The sequence below is a fragment of the Gossypium hirsutum genome, chromosome A03 (assembly GCF_007990345.1).
Source record: "Gossypium hirsutum isolate 1008001.06 chromosome A03, Gossypium_hirsutum_v2.1, whole genome shotgun sequence".
Lineage (NCBI taxonomy): Eukaryota > Viridiplantae > Streptophyta > Magnoliopsida > Malvales > Malvaceae > Gossypium > Gossypium hirsutum.
In genome coordinates this window covers 107890902-107899468 of record NC_053426.1, presented here as the reverse complement: position 1 = coordinate 107899468, position 8567 = coordinate 107890902, and the positions used below count along the sequence as shown (strand labels likewise).

Below are 8567 nucleotides of genomic sequence, written 5' to 3'. Positions count from 1 at the left end.
TTAATGGCAAACAATACAAAGTGGTGCAAGTTTAGCACCCTAAAGTTGACTTTGAAAAAGTGGCATGGGATAATTTTTTTTGGTCCTTGAGATAATGGGCTATTTATTGTTTGGTCCTTAAACCTCAACTATAAATAGGCCTTCTCATTTCTCATTTCAATTCATCCCAACCAATCTTTCTCTCTTAGTTTTCTCTCTTCTCCCATTTGAGAATTCTTAAGGAATTCTATTTGTTTGTAATACTTTGGAGATAGTAAAGTTATCATCTGGTGTTAGTGCCCGAGGACGTAGGTATAATTTACCGAACCTCGTTAAAACTCTTGTGTTCTTTCTTGTCCTATTTTTCTTTCAATATTTGAGGGTATAATAGTAGTATTTAATTGTGCTATTAAATTACTATAGAAGGGATATTCTGTCTAAGGAAAGACTTGGTATTTAAGAGATCCATGTGATCCACCTCTCTTCCCTGGGAATTGAACTTTGTGTGATTTTTTAGTACAATAATTTACACGCTTTCGACCCTATTGGAACAACAAACCTTTCATTGCTTTTCTTTCTTGACCAGTAAGGAGCGGCAGACATCAGAAAGCTACAATGCCAACTCAGAAAGTAGCAAAACCACATCTTCTCAGAGTCGGTAAAAGAGAAAAAAAAAAGTTATATTAAAAGGTTGTCTCAACTACACAGGGTATTGTTTTATATTTTTTTACTGCACTGCCCATTTTCAAGGACTATGCCTTTTCCATTTATAATTATATTTTTCTTCCCATGGTTGTTTTCTATTTATTTATACTTAAAAAGGATATTCGTATTAGAGTTTGGTCTATTGAACATCTTGGAGGACATCATTAATAAGAATCTTTTCTTTTTCTTAAAGGAACCAAATCTTCTTATAATCTAACTTCCTTTTTTGCTTTCAGATTCTAACTTTTGGAATTGATGAGCTATTGGTGACTCATGCACCAAAAAAGTTAGATTCAACTTCCACTTCTACACCCCCCTTTAAATACACATCATTTCCCAAAAATCATGATTCATCACAACCTCAAGAAACATTCAACAGCTCGTTGGCATTCAATTCCATTTCATTCATCAAAAAAAAGAAAAAAAAATGAAGAACCAGATGCTTAAACAAGTTATTGGAGTACCAATCAAAGCAGCAACTTATAGAGTTGAGAGAAGAACATCAAGGCAATACATACCTGATGCTGCTGGCCAATACCACGTTTCATCACAAGGGTGTACAAAAAGTAGGTCTCCCTTTCAATCTTCACTAATTGTGGATTATGGGAATTTCATGTTAAAGTTGTTTCTTTTTTCTAATGAGAAACTGTTTGTAATTGCAGGCAAAGGAAACTTTGTACTCAAAAGGATGAACTTGCTAGGGAAGAAAGCCGATATGTTCGCCCATGGAGACCGAGAGCATGGTATGAACACTCTTAAGCTATCAGTTATATTGATGTCTCTTAAGATTAAAGTGAAATGAAAGCTAAAGTTTTCATTTTTGAAACTACAGTGAGACTGGGGCCAAAGATCAGTGAAACAGTGAAGGGAAAGCTGAGTTTAGGGGCAAGGATTCTTCAAGTAGGAGGGTTAGAGAAGATTTTCAAGCAATTGTTTAGTTTCAAAGAAGGGGAGAAGCTGTTGAAGGCTTGCCAATGCTATTTATCAACAACAGCAGGCCCTATTGCTGGCCTACTTTTCATCTCATCTGAAAAGGTTGCCTTTTGCAGTGATAGATCAATCAAAGTACCTTCTGCAAATGGAGAATTTCTGAGAGTCCATTACAAGGTTGTGGTTCCAGTTGAGAAAATAAAGGGGGTGAACCAGAGTGAGAACATGAAGAAACCATGTCAAAAGTACATGGAAATTGTGACAGTGGATGGTTTCGATATCTGGTTCATGGGGTTCTTGAATTATCAGAAAGCTTTCAAATGTCTGCAGCAGGCAATCTCACAGAGACTGGATGATGTTGACACTTTCTAGGTGGCTTAACACATGTTTCATGAGATTGTTTTGTTGATGAAAAGTGGAGCAGTAATTAGTAAATCACTGTTAAAATTGTAAAAATTGTAAAAATGGTTGTTGTAGATTGAATATACGATCCTTAATTAAGGATCAAAATTAAATTCAATTTTATGTTGATTTTTACTCTCTTTTTACTGAGATTCTTTATATCTGGCACGAATATGTTTTGGAACATGTCTAGCTTATACTACAATTGTCCAGTGTAGCATGAATAAGATATGCCTATTTGCAAGCACAAATTTAATAAGCCATAGGGAGAGAATTAACATGTATCTATGTACGCAAGTGTAAATGTGGCAGATTTATGAATAGGACAGCATTTTGGCAACTATTTTTTCGTGCCTTCTCTGTTGCAACCTTTATCACTAGAACTAGTCAACGCTTAGAAATTGTATGGCAAAAGCTGTAAAAATAACCCTTTACATATTTTGCTATTAAGATCAGCGTATAATTCAAGGTAGATTTCTGCTGCAGTTTGTGCTGTTTTTTCATAGGTGGGTGGGTTTGAGAGTTGAGAATAAAAGGAGATAATATGATTTGTGCGATTTCTGCTGCATTTGTGGGAAAGGTTTCATGTAGCAGCTGATAATATGATTTGCAGATATTCTTCAACTCCTTAAAAATAAATGGAGAAATGTGTTAATGCACTTACAAGGCAATGCGTAGTTCCACTCCAAATTGGGATATGGAAGACAAGAATGAGGATAAGAGTGTTGATACAATGTACTGATCAAGAACTGTGCTTGGAAACACCACAATGTCATTCTAGATGGATTCAATTGAATCAATGATAGTACGATTATTTTCATAATTCATTCGATATGGCAGTAATTAGAAGCATGTACGTTGATCAATTCTCGTAAAATTACTTGTACACCACCAAGTCATTTCATTTGTAAATAGATTGATTCAATTTTATTAATAATTGTATGATTAATTATATATATATATTCATTCGATTGAATCAATGAATGTCACAATTCATTTTACTACGATAGTAGTTTGAGGAATGTACAATTGATTAATATTGTGAGAGTTCGTCATTTTGTCTTCTAGTTGTATGTTTAGTTGCAATTGGATTTACTAACTAAATCAGGAAAAAATTGAGATGGCAATAGAAATTAGTTACACAATTTAGAAACTTCTTATATTTGTGCAGTCTTATCAAGAAAGTAATCCACTGTCAATTTATAGTACATGATGTGATTTAAGTTCAACTCACTCATTAACTTGCAATCCCACCCCTATATATTAACTAGATCACTCTCACAACTAAATCTTTTCGCTTGAAAGATTAGTTATAAACTAGACAATGAGAATATTTTGTACAAAACAATTACGCACTAAAATAAATTCTTTAGAATGAACATGTTAGTGTTCTCAATCTCCTTGAAATTAATTAGATCAGGTCTTTAATATGGAATAAAAGAATAGAAATTTCTAGTAATAATCTTCTAAGGAACCAAATAATAATCTTCTAAGGAACCAAATCTCTTTAATTAAGGAAGCTTGATCCCATTGAAAGTCTTCTAAGAATAAAATTACTACTAATTAAAATTCTTAGAGATATGCATTAAAAAAGTTGAAAGTTTTTCAATATAAAATATTTATACATATATGACAAGTTACACAAAAACTAGATGCAAGTTGAATCTTGCATTGCATCTAGAATATATAATTTTTTAAATATCAACACCAATTTACTACACAATAAATTTTGTTAATGTTTATGTTGTAAAAAGTTTCATTTTTGTGAGAAGGAACAAAGTAATCTGTTAGCAAGGGAATGAATCTCACATCACTTGGGTATAAAAGGCAAAGAGATTATGAGTTTATATAAGAATCCATATCCCACATTATTTAGAAAAATAAGTATAGACACTAAAATTAATCAAATATATTGTGCACAAATGAATCAAAAACCTAGATATAATACATGAATTAATAGTAGAATTGAACCTTTTACAACAGTTAATTTCTATCAAGTTAGAGACCCGATTTAAGGGTGAGACAGTAAACAACTTCAACAATATTGCAGTTACTAAAACAGGTAATTATTTTTTGCTTATAATTGGTTCTGAGGCTGAAAAACCATAATGAATCTTAACAACTATTAATTTTCCGTGTTGCCAGCACTTGTGAAAGCCAGCCAACCCTTCCTTTATTCGGGCCCTATTATCAACTTTTTCGAATTCATTTAGGGAATGCTCCTGAGGTGGCAGTCTTACATCATGCCAATTATGGGATGCTCCTATGATATGTTTTCCTTGGAAAAAGGTTGACTAAAGACCAGCCTTGAACTCCCTCCATTCTTGTGTTGCTTGCTTTTATGTTAAGCAAATGCTTCACAATATCATAGTCTTGATTGTTGATTTGGGCATTGGAAAAAAGCAGGTGATGTGAGTCTAAATCTTTATATTACATGGCCTACTCCCCATTCATTTCCACCTCAGTATTACAAATTAAAGAATGTTTAAAAAGAATTAATGCATTCCAGATGAGCATATGAACACTAACTTGGTGTGTTTGCTTCTTTTGTTTGACCATTGGAGTCCATAGTTCTTTATAGAAGCCCCACTTTCTTCCCCTTTTCATCACTTATAGAATAGAAGCTCCCGAGGTTTTAAAGATCCCTTGACTGACAGAGGAAAATGAAGATTGTAGCCATAATTCCTGTCCTTAAAGGGATTAACTGTGAAAAAGGAAAAGAGATTGTATGGATAAATCCTGCACCATGTGAAAGTACATAATGAATTTGGAAATTTTAAACTATTTTTGAGCTATTTATAAATCCAGCACTTTACCATACTTCACCTGTGCTAAACATAGAGAGCTACAAAGTGCAAAGCAAATAAATCATTGCTCACCAAATTGTTAGCAACAAAACGTATTGTGAAAATAATATGAAATACCAACATATATCATTTCTTAAACAAAGAAATCCAACTTAAAATAATACCCAACAACTTTGGAGAGAGCTACTACTCAGAGCTCTTTAAAATGTCCAATAAACAAAGATGCTGTTCAGCATCACAGTTGATCTCACATGCTCATGGATGTCACTGCATTATCGTGCAAGATGCATGTTATCGTATCCCTTAATATGCAATTTGTGCTGGTTGATGTGAACCTTTCATTGCTTTTCTTTCTTGACCAGTAAGGAGCGGCAGACATCAGAAAGCTACAATGCCAACTCAGAAAGTAGCAAAACCACATCTTCTCAGAGTCGGTAAAAGAGAAAAAAAAAAGTTATATTAAAAGGTTGTCTCAACTACACAGGGTATTGTTTTATATTTTTTTACTGCACTGCCCATTTTCAAGGACTATGCCTTTTCCATTTATAATTATATTTTTCTTCCCATGGTTGTTTTCTATTTATTTATACTTAAAAAGGATATTCGTATTAGAGTTTGGTCTATTGAACATCTTGGAGGACATCATTAATAAGAATCTTTTCTTTTTCTTAAAGGAACCAAATCTTCTTATAATCTAACTTCCTTTTTTGCTTTCAGATTCTAACTTTTGGAATTGATGAGCTATTGGTGACTCATGCACCAAAAAAGTTAGATTCAACTTCCACTTCTACACCCCCCTTTAAATACACATCATTTCCCAAAAATCATGATTCATCACAACCTCAAGAAACATTCAACAGCTCGTTGGCATTCAATTCCATTTCATTCATCAAAAAAAAAAGAAAAAAAAATGAAGAACCAGATGCTTAAACAAGTTATTGGAGTACCAATCAAAGCAGCAACTTATAGAGTTGAGAGAAGAACATCAAGGCAATACTTACCTGATGCTGCTGGCCAATACCACGTTTCATCACAAGGGTGTACAAAAAGTAGGTCTCCCTTTCAATCTTCACTAATTGTGGATTATGGGAATTTCATGTTAAAGTTGTTTCTTTTTTCTAATGAGAAACTGTTTGTAATTGCAGGCAAAGGAAACTTTGTACTCAAAAGGATGAACTTGCTAGGGAAGAAAGCCGATATGTTCGCCCATGGAGTCCGAGAGCATGGTATGAACACTCTTAAGCTATCAGTTATATTGATGTCTCTTAAGATTAAAGTGAAATGAAAGCTAAAGTTTTCATTTTTGAAACTACAGTGAGACTGGGGCCAAAGATCAGTGAAACAGTGAAGGGAAAGCTGAGTTTAGGGGCAAGGATTCTTCAAGTAGGAGGGTTAGAGAAGATTTTCAAGCAATTGTTTAGTTTCAAAGAAGGGGAGAAGCTGTTGAAGGCTTGCCAATGCTATTTATCAACAACAGCAGGCCCTATTGCTGGCCTACTTTTCATCTCATCTGAAAAGGTTGCCTTTTGCAGTGATAGATCAATCAAAGTACCTTCTGCAAATGGAGAATTTCTGAGAGTCCATTACAAGGTTGTGGTTCCAGTTGAGAAAATAAAGGGGGTGAACCAGAGTGAAAACATGAAGAAACCATGGCAAAAGTACATGGAAATTGTGACAGTGGATGGTTTCGATATCTGGTTCATGGGGTTCTTGAATTATCACAAAGCTTTCAAATGTCTGCAGCAGGTACTCTCACAGAGACTGTATGATGTTGACACTTTCTAGGTGGCTTAACAAATGTTTCATGAGATGAAACGCGGATGAGTAATCAGTAAATCACTGTTACAATTGTAAAAACAAATTGTTGTTCTAGATTGAATATACATTATACACCATCCTTAATTAAAGATCAAATTTAAATTCTATTTTATGCCAATTTTTACTAAATTGGAACTGTCCATTGTAACCTTATTAAGATACGTTTTATTTACGAGTACGTTGTGTCAGTAATGTGTTTAGTCTTTAAATAAGCCATTGGGAGAGAATTTGCAGGTATCTATGCAGGTAATTGTGCAATTGGCAACTGTAAATGTGGCAGATTTATGATTAGGACAGCAATTTTAGCAGAATTTATCCATTTAAAAATGGTTAATTTCTCTAACTTACAAATAATAAATGGATTAATAGCAGAATTTATCCACTTAAAAATGGTTAATTTCGATCAAGTAATTGCAATGCTTGTGGTAAGAGGTACGCAATTAGGGATGGTAATGGAAGAGTTGGTAGGGAGCAAGTGTAAGACCCAATTTTGGCCCGGATTACACATACAAAAAACCAAAATTAAAACAGATCATCAAATGAGTCCATTTACAAATAAGCCCAAATACCCAATTACATAAAACAGCCCAAAATACAAGCCAAGTTACAAATGGCCCAACAACACTAGGCCCAAATTCGAAAACTCTAGGGTTTCCATCTATTTCGCTCCGTAGCAATGGCCACCAACAGCCTCCATGCACCACGCAAGACCCCCGACTCGCGCATTGCTCACCCCACATCGGTGTTCTCCGCCCCCATGTCTTCACGACCTGCAGCATGAGCAAAATGGCCAAAAACCGCTTGTTTTGGGGTATAAAGCCTCTAAATTTTGATTGTAAATGGTTTTTTTAACTCTTTTTTTTTTAGAGAAATTGAATACGGATTGAGTACGAAAAAGCATGCAAACAAAATTGATTCAAACAAGATCTTTTGAAGGTGATTATTTTTCTATCTTTGATTTTCTTTCGGTTTTTTTTATTTCATTCTTTTTATATATGAAATTCAAGAAGTAAGGGAAGGGAAGTACCTGTTATCGTGAGCCTGTCGCCGGAATCGGGCCTTCATCAGTGGCCATGGCGCGACAGATCTTTGACGGGATCGGTGCCGGCTAAAAAGGGTAGAAGAGGAGGCGTGAGTTGAGAGTATCTCAAAAGTTTTTTTTTAAAGAAAAAACAAACAAGAATTGAAATGTTTTTAAGCAAAAAGTTTTGAAATAGGCTTTAAATTAAAGCAATAAAAGGGACTAGCATTGGGGGAAGGAACAGACACCCTTTTGACTTGGTCTGTGCGCCCAATTTCTTTAAATGGTTAATTTCGCGTTTGGTCCCTTCCCTCTTGCGCTGGCTTGTAATTGAAGCTTGTTTATATTTTCTGTTCTTTTAAATTGTCCCAGGAATTTGCGCGTCCATTCATTTCAGTCCGCGCTGAAAGGAATTGTTTTGGGGCATGGTTTATTTTCTTTTTCGGTCCTTGCAAATTTACGCGCGCTACATTTGGGTCCTGATTTTGGTTTTAATGGCTTATTTTACTTATTCATTGTCCCATTTAGTTTAGTTTTATTTCAATTGAGCTTATTTCCATTTCAACATGTATAATTCATTACTCCTTTAATTTATTTAACATTCAACTTTTTTTAAAAAAAAAATTATTTAAACATACATTTTGGGCTGCTTTAATAATTTTACCTTATTTTTTATTTGTTCAAATTGTAAAGTATTATTTTAAAATTCTATTTTATGTAGTATCATTTTAAATTCTCGTATAGTATATAGTTAAAATACTTTTTATATATTATTATACAATATATATATTTTTCTTTTTTTTGATAAAATTAGCTCCATTCTATATACATTATTGTTTTCATAATATTTTATGTAAATATTTTCTTTTAAATTTATTATATATATATTTTCTTTAAAATTTATT

The 8567-nt window shown here is 33.7% G+C and overlaps 2 protein-coding genes and 1 long non-coding RNA gene across 3 annotated transcripts; 2 read left to right on the top strand and 1 right to left on the bottom strand.

Annotated features, from left to right (window-relative positions):
• The first annotated feature begins 1020 nt into the window (after positions 1-1020).
• Positions 1021-2151, top strand: LOC107887771 (GEM-like protein 4). The gene is made up of 3 exons (XM_016811999.2): positions 1021-1250; positions 1347-1427; positions 1517-2151. Exons 1-3 carry the CDS (start codon positions 1112-1114, stop codon positions 1984-1986), a joined length of 690 nt encoding a protein of 229 aa, XP_016667488.2. The 5' UTR covers positions 1021-1111; the 3' UTR covers positions 1987-2151.
• A 3433-nt stretch (positions 2152-5584) lies between these two features.
• On the top strand, positions 5585-6770 carry LOC121221046 (putative GEM-like protein 8). The gene is made up of 3 exons (XM_041101394.1): positions 5585-5872; positions 5969-6049; positions 6139-6770. Exons 1-3 carry the CDS (start codon positions 5650-5652, stop codon positions 6606-6608), a joined length of 774 nt encoding a protein of 257 aa, XP_040957328.1. The 5' UTR covers positions 5585-5649; the 3' UTR covers positions 6609-6770.
• A 378-nt stretch (positions 6771-7148) lies between these two features.
• On the bottom strand, positions 7149-8205 carry LOC107886877 (uncharacterized). The gene is made up of 2 exons (XR_001680940.2): positions 7669-8205; positions 7149-7411 (listed from the first exon to the last, which is right to left on the bottom strand). It is a non-coding gene; the product is annotated as an uncharacterized lncRNA (long non-coding RNA).
• Between the last annotated feature and the right edge of the window lie 362 nt (positions 8206-8567).